General features: G+C 39.3%; 1 protein-coding gene across 2 annotated transcripts in view; it reads left to right on the top strand.

Moving 5' to 3' along the window:
- Positions 1–27,419, top strand: part of ACVR1C (activin A receptor type 1C) — a 48,051-nt gene that overhangs the window by 12,381 nt on the left and 8,251 nt on the right. For both annotated transcript variants that reach the window (XM_081313062.1, XM_081313063.1), the window contains exons 2-5: positions 1,146–1,376; positions 11,197–11,442; positions 19,503–19,733; positions 25,539–25,706. In XM_081313062.1, coding sequence (XP_081169188.1) covers positions 1,146–1,376; positions 11,197–11,442; positions 19,503–19,733; positions 25,539–25,706 — 876 coding nt within the window. The remainder of the gene's footprint in view (positions 1–1,145; positions 1,377–11,196; positions 11,443–19,502; positions 19,734–25,538; positions 25,707–27,419) is intronic.

Here is a 27,419-nt window from a genome sequence, read left to right as displayed (position 1 = left end):
CTTTTTGAAAAACACCTTTTGGGTAAGGGATTAAAGTTCCTTCCATTCCCTGTGTTAAGACAATGGATAGGATCTTCAGTGGTGATTTAAATATGTCTATGGGGGCTTATTGCCAGGATTGCCTGCTAAATATATGGCTTCCATCAGCTCTCAAAAGTTCTTTGTATGAGCAGATCTGATGCAGATGGAGCTTTCAAACCCCGTGACACTGATGGTTGCTTAATTGTATATTGTCTCTTAAAATCAATATAGTTTTCCTCATCATCCCCATCTTTCGGTTTAAATCAGGCATGGCCAACCCATGGGCTACATGTGTCTTTGGACAGCTAATAATGCAGCCTCACAAGATTGTAAACTTTTAGCATTATTATATTATTTATATATGTTAACTGTTTATATACTTTATGTGAGGTCAAAGACAATTTCCCTTCACTCAGTGTGGCCCAGGCAAGCCAAAAGTTTGGATACCCATGGTCTAGAATGAAATCTTGCTTTGGATTCATTGTTTTAATATAGGATTTTTGATAGCTGGATCAACTGCATCTCCCTCAAAGTCACTGTATAAAAACATGTTATTTAAAATATAGGTAGTCCTTGACTTATGACCACAACTGAGCCCAAAATTTCTGTTGTTAAGTGAGATATTCATTAAGTGAGTTTTGCCCCATTTACGACCTTTCTTGCCTCAGTTGTTAAGTGAATCACTGCAGTTGATAAATTAGCAACCTGGTTGTTAAGGGAATCTGGCTTCCCCACTGAACTTTGGTTGTCAGAAGGTCACAAAAAGTGATCACATGACCTTGGGACACAGCAACAATCATAGATATGAACTAGTTGACAAGCATCTGAATTTTGATCACATGATCATAGGAATGCTGCAAAGGTCATAACTGTGAAAAATGGCCATAAGTCACTTTTTTCTGTGCCATTATAACTTTGAACGGTCACTAAATGAGCCGTTTGTAAGTCGAGGACTACCTGTATATTACATCTGTTTAAAAAACCTAAATGATTTTTCCATACTCTTCCTTTTTCAGGCAACTCTCTCCAAGTGCCGTGTAGCCTCAAGTAACATGGACTAGGTTGGGAATGTTCTGTGTATTGTTTGGCATTGTTGTCTACCAAAGACTTAATTATCATTTCAGGCTTAACATGTGTGTGCCAATTGTGTGAAAAAACAAACTTCACTTGTGAAACGGAGGGAGCATGTTGGACTTCTGTCATGCTAACGAATGGTCGGCAAGAAGTAATAAAGGCATGTGTTTCCCTACCGCAGCTGAAGGCACAGATCTTCTGCCATGGTTCAAAGAAGGTAACCAGGACAGAATGCTGCTACACAGATTTCTGCAACAATATCACCATTTACCTGCCCACAGGTAAGTCTTTCTTTCTGATATTATTATCATTTCATTACAATTATATATATTTTTTAAAAAAGTAAGAGAAATGCTATCCTTTTACTACAGATATTTCTTAAAAGTATTTGAAACAAGATTCTGATTTTTTTTGTTCATTCTGGTATAGACATAGCTGGCTTGAGCTTTGGATTGGGACACCTATAGTGATGATAAATCAATCAATCAATCAATGTTCAAAAGTTACACAGACATAGTATTTTATAAGCCACTTGTCAAGATAAATCTTGTAAATCAGTATTACAATATGAACATAATACCGTTCTCATTCCCCATGTTTGGTATAAAGGTTTATTATTATACAGATGTAATAATAAACTTACAACCTCGACTTACAACCATTTGTTTAGTGACTGTTCAAAGTTGCAACAGGACTGAAGAAAGTGACTTAATGATGATTTTCCACACTTGCGACCATTGCAGCACTACTACGTTCAGGTGATCAAAAGTTGGATACTTTGCAACTGGCATGTATTTATGTTGGCTGCAGTGTCCCAGGGTCATGTGATCACCTTTTGCAACCTTCTGATAAACAAAGTCAATGGAAAATCCAGATTCACTTAACAACCGTGTTATTAACTTAACAACCGCAGTGATTCACTTAACAAGTGTGGCAAGAAAAGTTGTAAAATGGGGCAAAATTCACTTTACAATTGTTTTGCTTAGCATTGGAAATTTTAGGCTCAGTTGTGGTTCTTTGTCAAGAACTACTGTAATTTAGTTCACTTCAGGCTTTCATTTAATGAATTTCTTTATAGTTCGAATTTCAGTTCTATGAGAAGATTTAAATAAGAGGAGAAAGAAGCCTACAACTTGAGTCTGCAATCAAGTCTGCAATCTGCCAGTCTTACTCTGTCCCACTTACTCCTGCCCTATAAACCTTGCTCTGAGTTTGAGTCGTCAGCTGTAAGACTTGCTTTGATCACATGTGAGCTCGGTATAGACATGGTCTTAAGAGATAGAGATATTAATACATAAGCATGTATTCCATCCAATTCCTAATTTTGAAGTATAAATAATAAATGCTATGTCAGTGAGTGTAATAACTTTGATTCTGATTCAGAACAAATATTTGCACTTGGGAAAAATTATGTAACCATGTTCCAATATTGTCAAGGTGAATTGTTAGAATTGTAAGCCATGTGTTTATATGATGTGAGAACATTATACTTTTTCATTATCTTTCTCCACATAACTACTACATAGTAAGATCTTAAGGACAAAAATACACGCACAAGATTCATCTGTGTATATTTACTTAGGGCTAAATTCTCTTATACTAAGCGGAACTTATTCTAACGAGCATGTACATTTATCAAACAAGTAAGCACCTACACTGTCCTGTCAAAGGGGTTTTTGTTCAAGTTTCCAAAACTTTTGTAAGGGCAGCTTTGAGGCACTGTTGTACAATAGAAGGTCTGATAAAACTTTTCCGTATCCATTTTGTATTGCTTAAGCATCTCCTGAAGTTTTATTTTCATACTGTATTTATTTTGTGGTTAATGTTTAATAATTTTTGACTTCTTGCTTCAGTATTAAATGTTGCTTGACGACAATAGTTTTTAAAATGTTTATTCTGGTAGTTCAAGAATGTATTTCTAAAATTCAGTGTAACGTCAATCTTTTGAACACCAGAATGAAGCATAATATACAAGACTATAATAATGAGAGATTTATTTAGGTTACAGGAAGAAGCTGTTTCTTAAAGGAAGTTAAGGAATTGAATTTTTCCTACTGTACAGCTATCGCCTACTACTGTTTAATCAGGGGGCATTAATCAGGGAACACTTCCATAAATTGTCTAAATGTGTATGTAACTAAATTCATATTAGGAAAAATAGAATATTAAAATAAACATTTCCTGTCAATCTTTATATTTTGCCAGTGAAAAGATGTATACATAACCACTATGTGAAATTTTTACCTAACTTAAATACTGAAACATCCTTTTCTCCTTGCTCAGTGAGAATTGAGATCAGATCTTGTAAGGGAAGGCTTGTTCACTCACCTGAACATTCTTTGCTGGAGTGTTTTATGGTTTTAATACAGCTTACCATTTTGAGTGCAAAACTCTATTTTAGAGACAAGGCAACTATTAGAATTAAATTGAGTTAATCTCCCAAATTAGTTAATCTGTATTTCTTGTATTCAAAGATAATACATAGCTTTGACATGTGATAACAAAAATAATCTAATGAGTAGGTATGTGATAAATGCTATGGTCAGTGACTGTAATGACTTTGATTCTGGTTCAGAACAAATATTAGTGACCGTTCAAAGTTATAACAAAGTCCCAAAAAGCTACTTACGACCCAGTTTCAAAGTTACCATGGCTGCAATACTCCTGAAGTCATTTCCCCTTATGCCTAACTTCAGGGATGCTATATTGCTCATCCACCCACCTATTCCACCCCATTGGGTCCCTGCAGGCACGCATCCACACAAGGATGGATATAGCTTGTGCCAATCAGGTGGAGTTTAATGACCCTAGGATTTGTTTAATGGCTGCCTCAGGGAGAGAAGAGGACGGAGTCATTAAGTAAGGCCATTTCTCTTAATGGCCATCATGGCAAGCTTGTAAGCCGCCCTGAGTCTTCGGAGAAGGGCGGGATATAAATGGAATTAAAATAAAAAATAAATAAATAATGGGCAGGCTCGACTACAGTGATTTTTGAGGATTACCTTTATATATATTTAAAAACTTTTATAAGGGAAATGTTTATGTCAAATAATAAAAGCAGGGCATATCTGTATTTTAAATAAAGGGTTTACTTTTTGGCAATTTATATTAACAATTACATAAATTAGAGAAGCTGTATATAAATTTCCCATATGATACAAAATGTAAATATGAATGGTTATTAAATTTCCTACATTACTTTTTAGGTAAAAATTATCAGACTGGAACTTCTCTACTAATAACACATGGAGTAAAATGGTACAGATAGTCTCAACTTACAACTGGTCATTTTATAACCATTTGGAGTTTATAATGGCTTTTATGGTCTCTAAAACACTTCCGGCTATCATAAAATGTACAGCCCCCCTGCAGGTCACATGACTGCATTTTGGGTGCTTGGCAGTTGACTCACCTTTGCAACTAGTTGCAGCATCCCATGTCACATGAACACGATTTGCAATGGTTTTTGCTAGTTTCCAGTGTTTTTTGCTGGTGTCCACGTAATTTAACATAATGACCGCATGATTCACTTAACAACTGTGTGATTCACTTAGCAGTGAGGCAGTTAATGATCACCGCAAAAAAAAAAGTAAAATGAAATGGGTCTGGTCATGTGGGTGCCTCCATGTGAGGCACAGCCACAACCTGTGCTAATTCATCGTACTATGATTTCATTTTTCACAATTAGAATCTGGGACTATATTGGTATGAATCTCTGAATGGGGATGGCGATGTATTATAACAGCATCAAATTGCAGTACAAGTAAAATTTATTTCCAACTATACAGATGTTTTGGAAAGCCAGAAGGTAACACTGAGGACATTTTTACACCATTACCATTTTCATGTCTTGCTTGCCATTTTATTGGTCTCTAATATTCTTTCAGAATTACTTTTAATACTATCCCTGCAACATAATGCAATTGTTATAATACTTGTCTGGTATGTAGAATATATCTGATTTGAAATCCAACAGCATTTTAATTACCATTTTTCTTTTCTTGACGTATCTGCTTTGCCTCAGTTACCTCAAGCATGTGCAAAAGAGGTGAAACAATATACCACTCAACTAATTTGAGAAACCAAAACCAGCAGAAATTAGCTCCAAGTATGGACATTGCTTCAAGTGCCTGGAGAAATGACAAAATGGCACACCATTTGACTTATTAAGTGAAGAAGAAATAGATACAGGGTAGGCGGGTGGGGTGATGAAAGAGCAGGGAATGTAATTTTTTAAAGAAAGCTTTCTTTTTTACCCGGCAACATTTTCTGTGCTAGACAAATGTTTTAATCATTATGTTAGAGTAGGATTGCTCACTCTCTATATAAGAGACCATGGTAACCATCAGCTTAGTTGAAGAAGTTTTCTGCCTCCACAATGCAGCTGATTAAATAATATGATTGGTCTAGGAAAAATTAAAATGCTGCAAGCAAAATAAACAGTAGTGTTTGAGACAATAACCGCAGGAAAACTGCATTTTAAAAGCAAAGCAGGAAACCATGCATTGGGGGTTCTTTTGCAGAGCGTAAAGAGGGTTGTTCATTTCTATCATCTAAAAATGGTTGTTGCCTATCATTTAGTTATATTTTTTAAAAAATTAGATTAACACTACGCCACTGAATTTCTGTACTATTACAATCAAGAGAGGAGAAAGTTATCTTAGTACTTGCTGTATCCCAAGATGCAAGCTTAATACTACCCTTAGTATTTAGTGTGATTCATTTCATAAAACACTCTGGTCCTCAAAGGTTTCATACAACTATACAATCTTTTTGTTCATGCAAGAAAAGTGAAGAAACATTGTTTACTATATTTTCTATCAGACAACATGCAAACAAACCATCATGTCTCTTCCAACTTTTCTGTAAGATTATATTAGGAAAGCAAAACCAGAACTCTAGACATTATAAAAGGTAAAGGTTCCCCCGCACATGTGTGCTAGTCGTTTCCGACTATAGGGGCCGGTGCTCATCTCCGTTTCAAAGCCGAAGAGCCAGCGCTTGTCCAAGGACGTCTCCGTGGTCATGTGTCTGGCATGACTAAACGCCAAAGGAGCATGGAACGCTGTTACCTTCCCACCCTAGTGGTCCCTATTTTTCTACTTGCATTTTTATGTGCTTTCGAACTGCTAGGTTGGCAGAAGCTGGGACGAGTAACAGGTGCTCACTCTGTTATGCGGCACTCGGGATTTGACCCGTCAAACTGCCGACCTTCTGATCGACAAGCTCAGCATCCTAACCCACTGAGCCACCGCGTCCCTATCTAGACATTATAGCTATCAAATTAATTCTATAATAATGACAATATAATAAATATATATAGTATACAATAAATATGTTGTTTAACTAATTCTGAAATGGGTCAGATTTTACACATACTGATCTATAAAGTGATTTGTTTGCCTAACTTAATGCTAAAACATGGTAGGACTTTCCCCCATTCTCAGCCAAACATAGTGCATTCATGGCTCTTTTTACTTGACATTGTCTACATCTTACTCCCAGGCCATGAGTTCAACATTTTTAAGTCCTCCTTAGCTATTCCAGATGAGAGAGTATATATTTTCCCTGTTACTGGCATGCGTCAGTCTATTATCGAACAGCCTACATTATGCCCCATTGCAATATGTGAACTGTATAACAGGCTTTAACTTCAAAACACATTTTTGTTCTTCCCCTTAATACATTCATTTTCTGAAGAAGAATAGCATGGTTAGAAGGCAGTACTGCAGGCTAGTTCTGCTGATTGCCGGCTGCCTGCCTGCAGTTTGGCAGTTCAATCCTACCCAGCTCAAGGTTGACTCAGCCTTCCATCCTTTCAAGGTCTGTAAAATGAAGACTCAGATTGTTGGGGCCAATGTGCTGATTCTGTAAAGCATTAGGCTGTAAAGCATTAGGAAGTGGTATGTAAGTCTAAGTGCTATTGCTATTCAAAATCCTGCCATGTCTGAACTATAGTAAACCATGAATATCTACTAAGGAACAGGTCATCCATCATTCTGTAATGTTATTATAGCTTACTGGATGAATTGTTTTGCAGCAGTGGGGGATTATGTATAAATGAAACCAGAGACAATCTTTATCTAAAGTTAGGTTGAGAACCCCCTTCTGATAAACTTTGGGACATAGGCCATGGCCTTTGTTCAAGCATTGTTAGCCCTTTTGGGAATGCTTTCATGACAAACATGAGAAAGCAGTGCTGCATGCTTATCATTGGTAAACAGTTTGTATTAAAGTTAAATCAGACGAATGATCCATCTTGCCCAGTACTCTTTAGTTGGACTGGCAACATCTCCTGATGTGCTTCTCAGACTGACTTTCAGAGATCCTAACATAACTTGTTTGAAATATAATGCTTGCAATCATCAACCAAAGTTCTTAGAAGTAAATACTGTAGGGGTAAACTGGGAATGGGAAAGTACATTTTCATTAAATTATAATTTGCTGGGAACATTTCAAACCATCTGTCTCAACCCATAGTCACATGAATTATGTCCCCTACACTGCACATTTTCTTAGTGTCAGCTGAGAGTGTTTTTTAATCACTGTTTGCAAAGTACCAAGGCTTTATTGTCAACAGTATAAAAGGGGAAGGGATAATAAAACCTTTCCTTCATATTTATTGGCACCCTGGCAAAAATATTTACCATCAAGTTTTAATATGTTTTAAAAAGGAAATAAACCTGATGGTTTTTAGCAAGAATAGTATTATATAAATACTTTCTCACAAAGCAATTGGCCAGGAAAATGCCCCAAACTACACTCTACCACCAGTTTCTCCAGGGGAGGAAGAATACTAAAAAGATTATTATTGGTGAGACAATATTTTCTTGAATCTGTTTTCTTGTGTGTTTGTTCCTTGGTTTCAATTGTAGTTTGATCAACTTCAAGTTAACATTAGTCCTGATTTTTGTCCCATGGGTCTTTTCTGATAGCTGCTTTCAGTTCAGAGCTAATTATATTTACACACAAGATTTACTGTATAATTTCCTGAAATATAAAACAAATAAATGTGTTTGTAGGGTTTTTAAATGTATAGTTGTGATGCAGCTGTCCAGCACGAGATAGACGAAGGATGACAAACAGCTCCTTATGTTATACCGTCAAAGAAGAACTATTTGTCTTCTCATTATGGAGAAACTTCCCTGTACCTGTGTGTTTTGCTTCGTTTTTTTCTATCAGGGCAAATAGGAACTGCTCATGTGGGATGCAATAAGTGGAAGTAAGTAGGAATGGAAAAGAAAGGCTAGCTATTTTCTTACAACATTCAAAGAAAATAAGAAGTAGAATATGATTGGTTCTACCCCATGTCAGTCATCCTTACTTCCTTGTACATGTGGAGGAAAACTATGAGAAATCCTATACTGTGCAGGTCAAAGTTCTTAAGGATCATGTTTAATAACCAATCACTATTATTTTATAATTGTATTTATATCTTGCTCTTCTGAGTAGACAGCTCAGATCATTATTCATAAATTTGACCTATTAGCAGGTTTTTTTCCCTCCCATTCAACACACTTGCTTCAGCCACTAATTTTAACTGAACTTGCTTCCAAGAAAGCATGCTTGAGATTTCAGTCTTTAAATCTCCTGAGAGTTTGATGAAGAGATGAATGTCTGTGTCTGGAGACAAAAACAACAACCACAAGGAACTCCTGGAAAACAGTACATCCTATCCATTAAATGCCAAATACAATTATAAAATAATAGTGATTGGTTATTAAACATGATATTTAAGAACTTTGACCAGCACAGTATAGGATTTCTCATAGTTTTCCTCCACACGTACGAGGAAGCAAGGATGACTGACATTGTGCAGAACCAATCATGTTCTTTTCCACTTCTTACTTTCTTTGAATGTTGTAAGAAAATAGCTAGCCTTTCTTTTCCATTCCACTTATTGCATCTCACATGAGCAGTTCCTATTTGTGAGGCATTCTGAAGATCTTATCTATATTTATGTACTTTCAGCACCACATGGATGAAAATTAAATACTCATATACCACATTTATATTTATACAATAGTGAACATTGCATCTAATTACTACTGTTTGCTAATGGATATTTTCTGCCATCTGCATGTTTTAATCATTTAATTTACAGTAGACTGTTCTGCATTAATTTCTGAAGTAATGTGTGTTAATGAATTAGCTGTAGTACTTTCCATTATACATGAAAATATTGCCTAACCTTACAATGTTCTTGTACTTAATATGGAGTAGCTGCCATTCAAATACAGAGGAAAATAATTATCAGAATATGTGGTTTAAATATGCAATACTTTAGATTGATTTCAGGGAAGTGCTTTGGGGAATTCACAGGGATGTAAACACTATGATTCTTTTAAGAAGCCCATGTAGTTTCTCAGAATGGGGTGGGGGGCAGATGAATAGGACCAAAGAGCTACTTGGAATCCAATCAGATCTGTTAATCTCCTGGGGCAAGCCTACATAATCTGGTCCAACTCCTCTAGAGCAGTTGAGCCTATGCATACATCCTACAAAATCTCTCTATTAGGGCTTTACCCCTTGATCTAATTCAGGAGTAGGCAACGTTGACTCTTCTATGACTCATGGATTTAAACTCCCAGAATTCCTGAGCCAGCTATGCTGGCTCAAGAATTCTGTGAGTTGAAGTCCATGAGTCATAAAAGAGCCAAGGTTGCCTACCCCTGATCTAGTTTAACGTTATGTATAGCGTCTTTATTATTGGTGGCCACTCTGACATAACAGTAGTGCCAAAACCTGGTGCTACTTGATCTGAATCTCCAGGTTAACCTGGTAAGCAGAAGAGCCAAATGCTTACGGGGTGCAAAAGCTTGAACCTTGTGAAACATCCCATTTCAAGTGCAAAGCTGGTCCCTCAGGCACAAAGTAAGTTGTTTTGAGCATTATGGAAATGTTTAAACTTGAACAGGTTTGAAAAGTAAAATAGGGAATTTTTGTTTTGTCAGAGTTTCGCACTTAGGAAATATTCTGACCAAACCCAGGTTTTAAATAATCCAGGATAGTACTTTCAGGTTAGTTAATTTGGTTTGAAAATTATGAGCAATAATAATATGCAAAGGTACAAAATTTTGAAATTGTCAACTGTGTGTGAATGCATTTCTGACATTTGTATTTATAAAATATGTTCTCAGTAGGTCTAAAGGAAACTATGATGATGCCAAAATGAACACATGTCCTGACATCTAATCAAATAATAAATGATGCTACATTTGCATCACCTTTCATTATTTGCTCCCCAATGTATGCCCATAGAAGTTCTGTAAAAAAACCTCCTATAAATACCCTATGTGACCTTCATGTTTTAATACATCTCTTAAGTCCATTTTGTAATTTTTTGGTATACTAACATGAAGAGAAAATGAACCAATAAGTCTAATGCAGGTAGAAACAGTGGTCATAAGTGGGGCTCCATGAATTGATTGCATGTCTTGGTCATTCCCTGGTTATGTGTGCAGACTTTCCATATGACATGCCTGAGCTTCTGTAATTACGTTCTCTCTATATATTGTTTCCCTTTTGTGGAAGGCCATGCTCAATGAGCTGGTAGACAGTGGTGTGTATTTTGCATGGGCTCACTTCTTCCACAGCCATCCTCAACATTTAGGGCCTCCTTTAGTGGAATAATGTGTGAAGAGGCTTAGTATATCAGTAGCAGGCCCACAAGCCTGGTTTCGGTGATAAGCTTATCTTTGATGACATTCCACCCAACATGGGATTTATTTACAGAAGCCAAGAGCTTGACTGCACATGACTACGTAGTTAGTTAAATTTAGGGCAGTGTTATTTTATCATTGTGTATTCTACTTATTTGGAAGCCAAACATATCCTGTACCTAACACTAGAGGTCTCCTTGGCCAACAGCCTGAGAAACAGTGAATGAATAAAATATTCAATCTCATTTTAGTTTTATTTCCTGTATTTATAAAGATTATAAATCTTTATTACTTTTTGTCTTATTCATTTTAAATAGAGCCAGACCAGTTTTTTTTAAAATAGCAAAATATAATGTAAATCCTTCCAAAATATGCATTTAAATCTTTTCTAAGAAAGTAAAAAAATTCATTCTGATCTTTTTCTGTGTGTGTTTTCAAGGTCAAGAACCATCAAACAAATCAAAGCTAGGACCTGTGGAACTGACAGTAGTTATAATCATGCCGGTGTGTGTGTTGTCTATTGTTTTCCTGCTGGCAGCATACGCGTGCCAAGCACACCTCTGCAGACACCGAAAGAAAAGAAGGCCAAATATTGAAGAACCTCTGTCTGAGTGTAATCTGGTGAACCCAGGAAAATCTCTCAAAGATCTAATTTTTGACATGACAACATCGGGTTCTGGATCTGGTACGTTTATGCGCCCCAGAGTCAATTTAAGTTTTCTTAGGTGTATAGTTTTTTTCCTCTCTTTAAGGTGGAGATCACTGGGATGCATTTGTGCATGAAGACTGTTACTATATTAACCTAGGAGTTGATGCAGACTTGTTTCTTTCTGTGTCAGAAAGAAGTACTCCCAAGATCACACCCAGGATCAAGGGGCTATTGACATACATTGCTCCACCTCCCAGGGAAATAGAATGAAACAGTTTAGGTTTTTTTTCCAATTCACATCACATTTAGTATTAAGTGAATTGAGATAAATACATTTAAAATTGAGATGTGAATGGAGATAAATACATTTAAAAGATAATGTAAACAATTAAAGGCTTAAATTTCAACATGACAGAACAGCCTAAAACAGTATTCAGTAAATGTAGTGCTTAAAATTTAATAGAAGAATAACTTATACATGTATGATGAGATAAGAGAGACCAGAGAGCTCTCTTTAAAGAAGCTGGGTATCACAAGATATATAAAAAATGTCTCTGTTCCTGAAGGAGGAGAGAGAAAATGAGTAAGGCCTAAGTAGAAAGATGGGGCATCTTTCACAGAGGAAACATGTATTTCAGTATGCAGTAGATGAAAAATAATTCCATCATGGATTTACAGATTCAGCTTTAAAGGAGTTGGACACTGAATGAATATTATCCACACAAAAAATTAGGCTAGCATTGTTTCACACACACACACACACACACACACACACACACACACACACACACACCTCCTCAAAATCTACCAGGGGGATTCACTTCCTTTTTCAAAATTTAGGAGATGGCTGACAGAGTCTACTCTTAACTTTCTCTAAGAGCCTGACTTTCATAGAGAAGCTGCTTTTTTTCTCTGATTCTTCCTGGACTGACCCTACAACACTTTTAAATAAAGAAATCCCTCAACCATTTCATAGGTTTAAAAAAAAATCAATCTCCATCAGCTTCTATAGGAAAGGGCAATTTTGAATAGTTAAAAACAGCAGGGGGGGAGGGGAGAGACAGGCAGTATAAAAAGCACTTCTCTTACGTACTATTATGCATAAGGGTTGAAAGATCAAACTTCACACTGAACCTGAAGTGAATATTTACCTAGTGCAAAATTATGTCTAAGTTAATTTTTGAACTCCAGAAAAAACACAATAAGAGGGTTCTAAAATCAATAGGTTTTCTGTCCCTTCTTACTTACATTTGTATGTACCTTGCTGTACAATGGCACAATGAGAATGTCTCTGTCTAGAGCATTGATTCCTCGTTAAGGGTCTTTACCTTGACAGAGCTAAGTGAGAGAAGTTTCATTGCACCAGCTGCTATGGTAACTAAGAATAAGCCTTATTTGTGATGCATCTTATAAGATGTTGCCAAAGTTGCCCTTTATGAAGAACTATGCTTTTTTATCTTTCAAAACTGCCCTTAAATGCCAAGTCTCAGAACTGAGGCGGTACGTAAAACCTTAGTTTTTATTAGTGAGAAAAATGCTTGTCTTGGGATGAACTTTTGGCTCTGCAGAGAGTTGGCTGCACAGATTCTCATGCATATTGCATGACTCTTGCATATGGTCTGGAGCACTTTTGTAGTAAGGCACGTCTCTTCTTGGTTGGATGAGACACATATATTTCTCAAGAGATATATAAAATGCAGTGTATGAGTATCATATAAAATAGGTATGCACAACATAGGGAGTATGGTCTGAAGAGCACCCCAAAAGATACTGCTGAAGTGTAGTTTTTAATGTGACATAAAGGGCAAATTGTTAAATACATATTTACTTAACAGTGTTTAATTGCTATCACTGAACTGAGCCTTAACTCCATTTGTTTTTGTTTCAATCTGTTCTGCTGTTGTCCTGTACCTTCCCACAATTTTGAATTGCACGTATCCCCTCCATTTGGGAACATACTTTAAAGTATTCTGACAGCATCTTTTCTGCATGATGTAAATCTAAATTTTAAGCAGCAGCCAACTTATCATTTATAATTATTATCTGCCCAGAGTGATAGCCAAGGAAAGCAAAGGGAAATCATCAAAACAATTAAAAAACGAAAGTTAGAATACTTCGGACATGTGATACGACACCCAGAAAAATACGGCATACTCCATGTAAACCTCCAGGGAAAGATTGAAGGCAAATGAAGTCCAGGCAGAAGAAGAACATCATGAACTTCAGAACTTCAAAATCTAAGGGACTGGTTTGGACAAAACTCAGCAGCACTTTTTCGTGTGGCTGCTGATAAAAACAGGATCACCAACATGATCACCAACATCCGATAATGGATATGGCAGAAGAAGAAGAAGAAGAAGAAGAAGAAGAAGAAGAAGAAGAAGAAGAAGAAGAAGAAGAAGAAGAAGAAGAAGAAGGAGGAGGAGGAGGAGGAGGAGGAGGAGGAGGAGGAGGAGGAGGAGGAGGAGGAGGAGGAGGAGGAGGAGGAGGAGGAGAAGAGGAGGAGGAGGAGGAGGAGGAGGAGGAGGAGGAGGAGGAGTGGTGATAGGAGATGGACAACATACAAGTTTAATTAATTATTATTATTATGGTTGGTCACCTAGTCAGCCAGATACTTAGACTGGATTTGGCATTTTTATCCACCAATAGCGTTTTCCAAAATCATCTTGTCAGTTAGATGCTGATTCTTTTATTCCTCTGCTGTTCGGGCAGTTTCCTTTTGGCTCAGGTGGAAAAAGTTTCTTTTCAATTAGATGCTGTTGGACTGCATCAGACTCAATGCCAATTTGCAAACTGAAAGTTGTTGGTAAGCAGGTAATTGGCCTGAGGTTGCCTGGCGCTGCCCCAGGAAGGTTTTGCCAGATGTTAGTCAATCTTCAATGTCACCTCCTTGCATTATGCTGTTAAACTGCTTGACAATGAATGGATGTAGACCAGCCAGATGTTTCAACCAAAACCTGTGCGATTCATCTTCACTTGCTGCTGACCAATTCTTGATCGTCCTTGCCCTTTTCTCTACCATTTGTGCTGATATTACAAGAACTTTCATTTCAGCTTCTTTCCCCCCCTTATCTACTTCCTTTATCCAAGCTGCATTCTTGTTATATTTCTTTGTCCCATAGCTGCACCCAGAACTGCATTGTTTTTTTTCTTGTTGAGATGTGGGCTGCTTCGTTTGCACTCTTCCACTGAAGAAATTTTTTTTTAAAATTCCATTTATATCCCGCCCTTCTCCGAAGACTCAGGGCGGCTTACAAGCTTAGCAGTAGCCTTCATTCTATGTATATGCCTGCTTATTAGGGCTTTCACACACACCCCCAAGCGGCATTATTACAAAGTCAGCTTAATTGCCCCCAACAATCTGGGTCCTCATTTTACCTACCTCGGAAGGATGGAAGGCTGAGTCAACCTTGAGCCTGGTGGGATGCGAACCTGCACTAATTGCAGGCAGCTGGTGTTACTTAAGGAGGCATTAGCCCACTGCTCCACCAAGGCTCTTGTAAATTTGTAAAAATGTTTCTGATTTGGCTGAAATTGGAGAGTCTGCCTGTAGTGCAATTCAAGCTTCAAATCCACTGAGCTACATGGCTATGGTTGTTATTTGTTACTAAATAATAATAATAATAATAATAATAATAATAATAATAATAATAATAATAATAATAATAATAATAATAATAATAATAATTAATAATAATAATAATAATAATAAAGTTGGAAGGGACCTTGGAGGTCATCTAGTCCAACCCCCTGCTCAGGCAGGAAACCTTATACCATTTCAGGCAAATGGCTGTCCAGTCTCTTCTTAAAAACTTCCAGTGTTGGAGCATTCACCACCTCTGGAGGCAGGTTGTTCCACTGGTTAATTGTTCTTCCTTGTTTCTAAATAATATTTCTTGATCAGGTACTTTTTGGTCTTCTTGTTCTTTAGCTTTTATTTGTTCTAGCTTGCTTGGTTCTAATCTTAGCATGCTAATCTTGTTTTCCAACCTGATCTCCCATTTTTCCTTGTTTGCTGTTTTTGTTTCCAAGATCTTCAGTCATGACTGTAGCTATGCTGTACGTCAGTTTTGTTTCTTGTAGTAGGCTGGTGTTTATATTTGATATTAGATTATTGGCATCTTTTCATACTTATGCTAGCTGTTTCTTTGGAACAAATTTAAATGCAGGCAACTTTATTCCTTTGTGTGTGTTTTTTGCTCTTCTAGATCTCAGCTATTTTTGTTTTAGTTCAGCTATTTTTGTTTTTGGTTAGAGGGCTTTTTTTCTTTCTAGGAAGGCAGAGGAGAGGATGAAAACTATTCAGCGGACTATGCTGACTTCCTCTACTGCCACCCCCACTTTCCCCAGCTGAGTTACTTTGATTTTTTTTAATTTTTTTTGCCCTGGGTAGACTTTTGCAATTCTTTCAGTTCTGCTTGTTGCACTTTCCAAAACTGATGCATTCTTTCCAATATCCTCTTCTCATTGCATTGGATTTGTAGTAATAGACAGTGCTGGGATTCAAATCATTTAACAACCGGTTCTCTGCAGAATTCCCCCCCTCTTCACGGAGTACTCTGCCGCTGCTGCTTCCCCCGCAACCCACCCCGACAGAGTGCTCCATTGCCACCGCTGCTTCCCCCCCAGGACGGAGAGCCCCGCTACCGCTGCTGCTTCCACCCAACCCTCCCAATGGAGCACCTCCGTCTGAGTTTAAGAAAGGGGATGCGCAGCAGCGGGATTGCTCTCAACAAGTGAGCAGCGCACCCGGGTCTTATTGTTTGAGAGCAATCCCACTGGTGCACCTCCGCTTTCTTCAGCTCAGCTCCGTCTAAGGCACCCAAGCTTCTGGCGGCTACTTGAGTGGGGAGGACAACAAGGAGGAGGAGAGCGGTGAGGGTTTGTGCCAGCCAGCCAGTCAGGCAAGGGGTAGGTCAGGTGATGGTGGCTGGCTGGGGAGGGGGGACCAAGGCCACTCAGGGGGGATCTGCTAAGCCTCATGGCAGCGGCATTGGCGGGTGCGACACAGCTCGGCCAAAATCGGCTGCGAAGCAAGTGACGCAGTGTGGGACAGATCCCCCCTCACCTGCCTACCCACCCTCTTCCCTTTCACTCCCTTTCTGAGCCCTCTTCGCAGCTCTGCCCACATAGCCACTGAAGCAGCAGATGTCGCATTTCTCTGCCCCACCCATCACTGCCCATCTTCCCAAACCACTTCTTTTCTCATCTTCTTTCCAGCTCCAACACAATCCTCTGCCACTTAGTTTGTGGGACTAAAAAAAATAAAATAAGTTCAATCAATCAATTCCAACTTCTCACAAAAAAAAAGATCCTGCAAAGTTGAACTTTTCTTTTGTCCCACAAACTTCTTTTGTTTGTGGGACTGCTCATGGCGGCAGAGGAGTGCGTCAGAGCTGGAGAGCTTGACCCACCCACCACCGCCCAGATGCCCTCCCTTCCCAAAACATGTCTATGCTAACCTTGTCCCACAAATAAAAGAAGTTTGCCAAAGGAGGAGCAGGGAGAAGAAAGAGGAAAAGCGGCTGAGTGAGAAGAAGCGCAGAAAGGAGACTTCCTGTTTGGCAGCCGTCAGGAAAACTGGGAAAAGCTGGTGCTCGGCTTTCCAGCTTGGTTTTTCTTCGTCTTGTTGTTATTGTTAGCTGCGAAGTCGTGTCCGACCCATCGCGACCCTATGGACAACATTCCTCCAGGCCTTCCTGTCCTCTACCATCTTCTGGAGTCCATTTAAGCTCACGCCTACTGCTTCAGTGACTCCATCCAGCCACCTCATTCTCTGTCGTCCCCTTCTTCTCTTGCCCTCGATCTTTCCCAGCATTAGGCTCTTCTCCAGTGAGTCCTTCCTTCTCATTAGGTGGCCAAAGTATTTGAGTTTTAGCTTCAGGATCTGGCCTTCTAAAGAGCAGTCAGGATTGATCTCCTCTAGGACTGACCGGTTTCTTCGTCTAGCAACCCTTAAAGGGTCAGAAAGTTGCCCTGGAGTGAAGAGCATGACTGACACGGGGCAAGTGTGTTGCAGGCGGACACACAGACTCCACCATTTTCAGCAGCGCTTCAGTGCCTGGCTGGCTGGCTGGGATGGCTCTGCTCCTCACTCGGCCTCTTTTCCTCTTTCTTCTCTTGCTCCTCCTTCCCTCGCACAGGCTGCTCCATTTCCCGTCTCTCCGTTGCAGCCTGGGATCCACTTTGGCAGCGCCAGGCTTTGGGGATGGTGAATCCCCATTCATGGTGTGTCCGCCAACCAATCGCCATGCCACCTCTTGGGAGGGCACTGAAAAAAGCGGAGTCTGTGCGCGTGCCTGCCTCGTGCTTGTCCTGCATCCGCCATGCTCTCCACAGCACGCTGCAGCTGACCCAAGGCGGATGGCCAGGCACTGAAGTGCCGCTGAAAACAGCAGAGTGTGTGTGCACACCTGCTACACACTCACCCATCAGCCCTGCTGTCCACACCTTGGATCAGCTGCAGCGCGCTGTGGGAGAGCATGGAACTACACCCCCTGGTCCATGGAGAACTATTTTTTCATGCAACTGGTCCCTTATGCCCAAAAGGTTGGGGACTGCTGATCTATCATGTCTGTCTGTCCTATCATCTATCATCTAGCAAAGCCACTAGCTGGATTAGTAATTTTTAGCTGCCTTCTGAATATTCTGCATGTATCTGTAGCAAAAAGAGAAATTTGCCAGGGGGAAAATCACTTTTGACATTCCATGTAACATCTGACTATAAGCCAAGTGTGGAATGGGTTCTTAATTATCAATCTACAACAATGGACATATTTTATAGTGCCTCCAGACATGTTTTGGCTTCAAAAACCAGACTCATGATGACAATTACTAGCTATTTTGTGCCAGTAACTTTTGTTCTGAAATAAGTATAGATTTAGAAGGAGCTCTTGCTTAAAACTGTGCTTTATGTGAATTGACGTCAGTGACTGAAGTCTCATTTCTTCGAAACTGAATCATCTAATCGCTCCCTTGAGAAAGAGCTACTCTATTAAAGAGAGCTTAACGAGGGTTGTGCCACTCTTAGTTGATATCATTAGACCGCACCTGGAACATGGTTCAGACAGTCACTGGCTATAATACCTTTGAGGTGATGGCATTACTCCTGACACCTAAGAGCCTATTTTAATCACTGGGACAAATGGTCATAAATGGATAAGGTATTTCTCATGCTATCCCTATATCTAGATCTCATTTGGCCTCTTGTTAGTCAAACAAGTCTTTGCATCATCTGTCTGTCTGTCTGCCTCTCTCATGTTTCCATTTCTGAAAGATGCAGCTGAGGTAAAAAAAAAAAATAAGATCTTCCCATTCTCATGTGCCTGTTAGCATTTACTGATAGCTGGCTAAATGCTCTGGATAGCAGGATGGGTGGCATATAAATTTAATAAATAAATTAACTTACACTCTGTATCTAAGATAACGTTATAAGCATTTTACTTTTTCAGTGAAATGCTTTGCCACCTAATTACTCTGCATATGGCGAGAAGCACATTCTCTACTCTCCAGTACGTTTCTATCCCAAATGGAAAACAAAGATTTAAAAAGCCATCTCCGGTATCCATTTTTCAGTCTGATAAGCAGGGAAGGGGAACTGGTGACCTGCAGTTTATTTATCCCTCTGCTGGCTGTACTTGCTGAGCATTGTAACTCAGCAAACAACTACAGGATCACAGATTTCCACTGCTGTTATAGAAGGCCAAAACAGATTTGTTGCTGGGTGAGACACAACAGCAGCTGACTATGTCAATATTAGGTATGAAATGAGAAAAAAGTTTGGAAAATATTTAATGCAGGCTGCCCTTCACGAATACAGAGAAGTCATACTTGGAAACTGAGATTTACTTATGTTGCAGTGACGGTGAGTTCATATAGCGCCACGATTATAATTTATGAAAAAGGCACCCATCCTTACAATCAAATTCTGGGTACATAATTGTCCATGCTGAAAAAGCCTCATGCTTTTGGGTTTGTTCAAAGGCGTGTGATAGAAAAACACTTGTGACCGATTTGATGAGATTGTGTTAGCATAATATTAAGCCTTTTATTTTATTTTATTTTTAAAAATAAAAACTGTATGTTTTTCTCATTAGGTTTACCTCTCCTTGTCCAAAGGACAATTGCAAGGACAATCGTTCTTCAAGAAATAGTGGGAAAAGGTCGATTTGGTGAAGTCTGGCGTGGAAAATGGTGTGGAGAGGATGTTGCTGTGAAGATCTTTTCCTCAAGAGATGAAAGGTCTTGGTTTCGCGAAGCAGAAATCTACCAGACAATCATGCTGAGACATGAAAATGTCTTGGGTTTTATTGCTGCTGATAACAAGGGTATCGTACTTCCAAACAATTTTGCAATGCTTGTCTTGGGTTGGATTAGACCAGTGAAATTATTTTTCTATTTTTTAAAAAAAAGTTTTGTGGAAAGAAGAAAAAAAACCTGATCCATCTTACCTCTGTTTTGGAAAGCTTAGCTCGGTGATGGCAAACTTTAGAGAATTCTCTTCTGTTGTCTCTGTAGCCTCTGAAAACTGTGTGAAAACATGTCCCATTCTAGGGCAATTTTGGGAGGCTCTGGACACTGCACAAGAGCACACCCCAGCCTCCTGCAAATCACACAAGAATGGGATTTGCAATTGAAAATAGCTGTTGGGTGTTCATGAACACTGGCGTATCACCCAAAATCCCAGGGCATGTCACTTTTGATAATGTGGGTAATGTTTATCATGCTTTGAATCTGGAAAATACAGCCTTGGTGGAGCAGTGGGCTAATGCCTCCTTAAGTAACACCAGCTGCCTGCAATTAGTGCAGGTTCACATCCCACCAGGCTCAAGGTTGACTCAGCCTTCCATCCTCCGTGGTAGGTAAAATGAGGACCCAGATTGTTGGGGGCAATAAGCTGACTTTGTAAAAATGCGACGGGGGGGGGGGCGAAAGCCCTAATAAGCAGGCATATACATAGAATGAAGGCTATTGCTAAGCACATTGATTTGTAAGCCGCCCTGAGTCTTCGGAGAAGGGCGGGATATAAATGGGATTAAAAAAAATAGAGGAAAGATATATTCTGTAGTTGTGTTATGAGTAAGCAATACTTCCATATCCACTCCTCATGGACAACAAAGATGATCAGTGGCCTTTGGGGATCATATACACATATATGAAATAAATATACTGTGTGTGTATGTGTATATGATGAGTGTGTGTGTGTATTTGATGTAAATATTACAGCCTCTAAGTACCCTATTCTTTTTCATTCCCTTAGATTTCTAAAGAGTTGATGAAACAGGTAGGACAACATCTGAAGCAGATTAAGTAAAGATTAAGGCCTGTTTGAAGTTTAACTCACAACAGTGGAGACAGCAAAGAATTACTGTAATGCTGTTGTGTTCACATAGAAATGGTCACTGCTTTTTTCCATACTGTGAGACATTTCCTTCATCAAGATGATGGAGAAGGAGAGGGAGTAAGAATAATCAGTGGCTAGCTATGAGCACTTTGAATAAACCTTTACAGATAAAATCATTTGCATTGTGACCTGGGCTTTAGTGTTGGGGCAGACCATAAGAATGACCTTGAATTGGTCCTCTTACTTTGAATTCTTCTCTCTCTCTCTCTCTCTCTCTCTCTCTCTCTCTCTCTCTCTCTCTCTCTCTCTCTCTCTCTCTCTCTCTCTCTCTCTCTCTCTCTCTCTCTCTCTCTCTCTCTCTCTCTCATATCTGTACAGTTATAACAAATCACAAACATTTCTATTTCTGGAAAGCAAACTGAGAAGGTATATTATACTTATGACCAGGATCCATTTCAATTGTATTTCTGGCATTTGATGAATGGCATACAGCTGGTCCTTGGCTTACAACCACAACTGAGCCCACAATTTTTGTTGCTAAGTGAGACATTTGTTCAGTGAGGTTTGTCCATTTTATGACCTTTCTTACCACAGCTGTTAAGTGAGTCACTGCAGTTGTTAAGTTAGTGACTTGGTTGTTAAGTGAATCTGGCTTCCCCATTGACTTTACTTGTCAGAAGGTAACAAAAGGGGATCACATGACACACACACACACACCCCAGGACACTGCAACTATTATAAATATGAGTCAGTTGACAAGCATCTGAATTTTGATCTTGTGACCATGGGGATGTTGCAAAGATCATAAGTGTGAAAAATGGTCGTAAGCGACTTTTTCCAGCACCGTTGTAACTTTGAATGGTCACCAAATGAACTGTTGCAAATTGAGGACTACCTATACTAGAAACTGGCTGCAAGGAGTCGGTAGGTACTACAGCCTTCCTTGTTCTCCTGTGTGCCTCAATGATATTTTTCTGAATTCTTTGCCAAGGTTGGACCTTAGGGGGCACTGCTTCACAATTGTTGTAGTCCTTCTGTTAGGCTTTGTCCAAAACCTGCTGCTAGGAAACTACTGTTTGACATCTTCTATCTAGACCAAGGATAGGCAACATTGGCTCAAGGTGGGATATTCCTATTCCTCAAGGTGGGATATTCCAAGATTTGTAAGTGGCAGTTATGGCAAAAAACATATGTTGGTAGGTTGCAACAACTCTTCTTGAACTGGTTGGATTTGGTGACAGTTATCCATGTCTTGGTTACAGCCTGATGTGACTGTTGCAATGCACTTTACAGAATAGAATAGAATAGAATAGAATAGAATAGAATAGAATAGAATAGAATAGAATAGAATAGAATAGAATAGAGTATGGTAGAGTAGAGTAGAGTAGAGTAGCGTAGCGTAGCATAGCGTAGGGTAGAGCAGAATAGAATAGAATAGAATAGAATAGAATAGAATAGAATAGAATAGAATAGAATAGAATAGAATAGAATAGAATAGAATAGAGCTGAGAGGGACCTTGGAGGTCTTCTAGTCCAGCCACCTGCTCAAGCAGGAGAACCTATACCAAGGGTCTTCAAACTTGGTCCTTTTATGACTTGTGGACTTCAACTCCCAGAATTCCTAAGCCAGTGTGCCTGGCCGAGGAATTCTGGGAGTTGAAGTCCACAAGTCATAAAAGAGCCAAGTTTGAAGACCCCTGACCTATACCATCTCAGACAGGTGATTGTCTAGTCTCTTGTTAAAAATCTCCAGTAATGGAGCACCCATGATTTCTGGAGACAAGCTGTTCCACTAGTTGATTGTCCATAGTCAAGAAGTTTCTTTTTAATTCTAGGTTGCTTCTCTCTTTGATTGGTTTCCAACCATTGTTTCTTGTCCTTCCCTCTGGTGCTCTGGTGAACAACGTGACCCCCTCTTCCTTGTGGCAACCCCTCAGATACTGGAATACTACTATCATGTCGCCCCTATTTCTTCTTTTCTTTAGACTAGCCAAACCCAAGTCCCGCAGCCGTTCTTCATATGTTTTAGTCTCCAGGGCTTTGATCATCTTAGTTGTAGTCAATGCTAGTTGATATTCAATGCAATGATAGCTGGACTGCTGACTGGTAAAGGTGTCATAATCATATAGTTTGCTGTCAAGTTCTCTTCCCTTTATTTCAAGATACCTGAAGCTGGAGAGAACCCAACAGCAAGATATGTACCACAACTTGGCGTCTTTTTCTTTCAGGAAATTCCTATGATGCACATACTAGAATAGTTTATTTTTCATCACGCTTTTAATTGTTAATTAACAGCAGAATATTTATCTTTGTAACATCTGTACTCTGAGTTTTAATTTTATTAGCTATTTTAATACCCTATGTCAACAGAAAAAAAGGGTAAAGGTAAAGATTGATTCCTGCTAAAAAGGGGGGGGGGTTATATCAAATGAATCAAATGAGAAAATTATAAATTTATTTATTTATTTTATTTATTTTAATTCCATTTATATCCCGCCCTTCTCCGAAGACTCAGGGCGGCTTACAAGCTTAGCAGTAGCCTTCATTCTATGTATATGCCTGCTTATTAGGGCTTTCATACACCCCCCAAGCGGCATTATTACAAAGTGAGCTTATTGCCCCCAACAATCTGGGTCCTCATTTTACCTACCTCGGAAGGATGGAAGGCTGAGTCAACCTTGAGCCTGGTGGGATGCGAACCTGCACTAATTGCAGGCAGCTGGTGTTACTTAAGGAGGCATTAGCCCATTGCTCCACCACTGCTCTTGTTATTTGATGGCAATAACAAGAGAAAATAATATACAATTTTAAAAAATGAACATAGAAACAAATATGGGGATATAGCCTAGCATAGCTTTGGCTTGTATGGTCCCAGGTTTCTGCATCCAACAGCAACATTATGAATGAAATGAAATAAAAATGGCAAGGAGAAATTGGCCCTCTGCAAGCATGAAACCCGATCTGTGCAAAATGTAACTCAAAAGGTCCACTTTGGCCCCAATCTCATCACAGGCAAGCTATTCATTCCTTTTCTAGGGATCAGAGACGCTATCAATTTAGCTTTGGAAATATTTTAAGTCCTCAGTCAATAGCAGCTTTTACATACTTTATTTAAATTCCTCCCTATGTTTGACATTGTTCTGCTCACTTTTGATCTGCTCAGAGAATTATTGTTACTGGGTGGTTAAACACATAAGTAGGTTAAGAATATAATGTGTGAAAGGGTATATGGACCTGCTGGAACAAGGACAAAAAGGCAGGAAGAAGTATAATGAATAGTATAGTAAATGGTAAACAGAGCTGTGTTTCTTTTTCTTATTGCTTGCCTTTAATGCATTTGGATTGCTGCTTCGTCTTCTTTTTCTGCATGCTGCATAATGTTGCCTAGTCAAAGAAACAGGGTGACGAGAACGTACATGTGTGCAGACGTCAGTGGAACCATAACTTATGTAGAAAATAGAGGCACTGTGGTGAATGTTCGGTGGGTGGCTGGTGAAGGACATTGCTTATTGGTTCAGGAAGGAGGCGAATACTTTAATCAAGGCCAAAGTACCCATTCTCAGTTAAATTTAAATAAAGTTGGACGTGGCTGCATTTCAAAGATTACTCGTTATCTTATGTTTGTTTTGTGTGTTTTAACACAAATGCGGTAATTGGAGCGCTACAAAGTGCTCTTAAGATATAGTCCTATGGTAGGATGAATTCCAGAGGCTTTTTTTAAAAAAAAAAATAAACTGCCTCCTGTGGTTTATTTATTTTGACCAAGGAGCAAATATCCTCCGGCCTTTGGCTGTCTTTTCAGGGGAATTATAGCATTGTACTATTAAGGGCGGCAGAGAAGAGAAATGGAGGCCAGCGAACATGGCTTCTTTCTTCTCTTCTTGATCTGCAGCTGCTGGGATTTTAGGCTCGGAGAGATTTTGACCAGTTAATTATGTTCTGCTTAAATGTATTGGTTGTACTGAAATCAAGAGTATACTATTCTGGATGGAGATTTCCAAAGAGAGCAAGAGTGTCATAGCAGCTAAGCAATTAAGAGCAGTAAAGGTACTATAGCATTTTTCCTTTTCCTGGGAGAACAGTGTTTTGAAAGAATGATCTGATTCTTAAAAAGTTGATTGTTTCTTTGGTTGGAGAAGGGCTATCGTGCCCTTAAGTCTATTTATTTTCTAAAAATGTTCTTAAATAACTGTCTGTTACTAGTTTAAAAATCCCAGAAATCATTTCCAGTTTTTGTTATTCTAGTCCCATATGCCTTAAACCCGTTTTTGTTTCATGTGAATGCCCGTGTGGGTACCTACCTGACAATTGGAGATAGTCACAGTTTTAGCATCATCTAAATGTCTTTGTATTTGAACAGAAGGTCTATGACGTGCAGAAGGAGCAGGTCAATGAACTTGTAAAGATACTGTCTAAGGAAACAGTTAGCACGGGTGGACATTAGCATGACAGTTTAAACCCTATAAAGAGGTAGATGAGCTACAAGCAGATAAAAGGTCAAAACGTACCTCTGCCTGTCCTCCCTCTAATGCACTAATTTATGCTCATAAATATAGCTCATCGCATGCGTGTTTATTTGGAAACAAGCCTCTGCATCCAGTGAGCCTTACTCCGCAGTGTTGAGGATTGATGCTTTCAGATGTAAAACTCCATTCTAGTATGTTTTATGTAGCCATGTTAGCATTCTCTTACTGCCAAATCTTTCCTACCAAAAATCAACAGGTTTTGCAAATCTCATGAACCTTGGAATTATTAAACCTCCATGCATTTTTGTAATCTTTCTCCATAGACAATGGGACTTGGACTCAACTGTGGCTTGTAACTGAATATTATGAGCAGGGCTCTTTGTTTGACTACTTAAACAGCAACACTGTGACAGCTGATGAAATGATTAAGCTGACATTTTCAATAGCTAGCGGTCTAGCACATCTTCACATGGAAATCGTTGGAACTCAAGGTAGATATATAACCCTTTTCAGTGCAGTTTTCTTTATATTAAAGCCATAAGACTTAAGAATAACTTGAACAGAAGCCAGAGGGACATATTTAATGTGGTAACCAAGCTTAACTCAGCTTAATTGACATCCACATCCCAGTTTAATCAGGAATAATTGTTGTTCTCCTCTTCCAGCCGCACTATAATACTTGGCAATTTTAGGAGAGGTGAGAAATTCCATTCTCCACTAGATTGAGTATCATTTGCTCCTCCTCTCTCTGACTTACATGTGGGATTGGCATTGGCAAACTCCATGTAATCATGAAGAAGGCCTTCATCTTGCTTTTTCCACATCCCGTTTTCCTTTTGCACTACTTGAATTAACACTTGGATGTATTTATAAGTATTTTATAAACAATTGTGAGAGTAAAGTCTCTTTCACCTTGAACTTGATTCCTGGGGACATCATGGCTATGTCTTATAGAGGGATTGCCTGTTTCCAGGATAGATGACTTTTGCTTTACCCTTCTACAGTCCTCGGAATTCCTGTCCTCTTTTATAAAAACAGTGAATAGTCCCCATCCTACAACACTTAGCTTTCAGAGATTCCAGTGAAATCTAGACTCAGAGAATATGTGTGGGGCTTTCTTTACAAAGTCCCATGGGGTAGATGTAATTGAGAGGACAGGCTTTTCCACCTGCTGTACCATATCTGCCCAACTGCATAAGAGACTGTGCATTTCGACATCTGAGCCAGCTTTTTTTCTGACTTTGTACCATTTTGGCTGAAGCCAGAGCATAGTGAGAATTGGGCTCCCCCCCCACATTACTATTGTAAATCTTGGATTTGAGGTGGTCTGTTCACTTGATATATCACATCTTCGAGCATCAAAGTGCATATATTGCATCCACTTAGAGCTGCCCAGCCACCCTATTTTGGATAAAATTGCTCAGATTCGCTCTGCATTGAACTCCAACCTTGATGCAGATCCAATAGAGGTTACGGGGTCTGAGTTTTGCATGGTTATCTGGGAAGAGTTTGAACCCCTGAAGAAGTGAACAGGGTTCTTGTAACTGTTAGTTTGGCCATAGTTAGACCCATGTCCCTCCTGGCTACTAACGGCTGCCCAAGAGAAGATATGTGATTGGGTCTGCATCCATCCTTGTTCTTCTTGACTTTGACTTGGTGTGTAACATGAGTTTCTCTTGGAGCAGTGACTCCTGCTCAAGGAACACTTTTAAGCAGCACTTAAAGGAAAAATCAGGTTTTCCTGTTCTTTTCAACTGTCCTAGTTGCAATTGTGTGCAAAATGTATGCCTCTTTTGTTACTGTGCCTGAAGAACCCATTGGGATTTTTAAGTTGCTTGGGGCTGCATATGCTAATTTTAATGCAAGTTTCCTAAGCATTTCAGGTTAGAGCAGCAAAGACAGCTGAAATTTCTGTCTGTTTTCATTTGATAGGGACGCGGTGGCTCAGTGGGTTAGGACGCTGAGCTTGTCGATCAGAAGATCGGCAGTTTGGCGGGTTGAATCCCGAGTGCCGCATAACAGAGTGAGCGCCTGTTACTCGTTCCAGCTTCTGCCAACCTAGCAGTTCGAAAGCACATAAAAATGCAAGTAGAAAAATAGGGACCACTACAGTGGGAAGGTAACAGCGTCCTGTGTGCCTTTGGCATCTAGTCATGACGGCCACATGACCATGGAGACATCCTCAGACAAGCGCTGGCTCTTCG

Source organism: Vipera berus (genome assembly GCF_964194415.1).
Source record: "Vipera berus genome assembly, chromosome: 1".
NCBI classification, from domain to species: Eukaryota; Metazoa; Chordata; class Lepidosauria; order Squamata; family Viperidae; genus Vipera; species Vipera berus.
The sequence above is the reverse complement of the archived record's forward strand: the minus strand, read 5'-3'. Positions and strand labels throughout refer to the sequence as shown.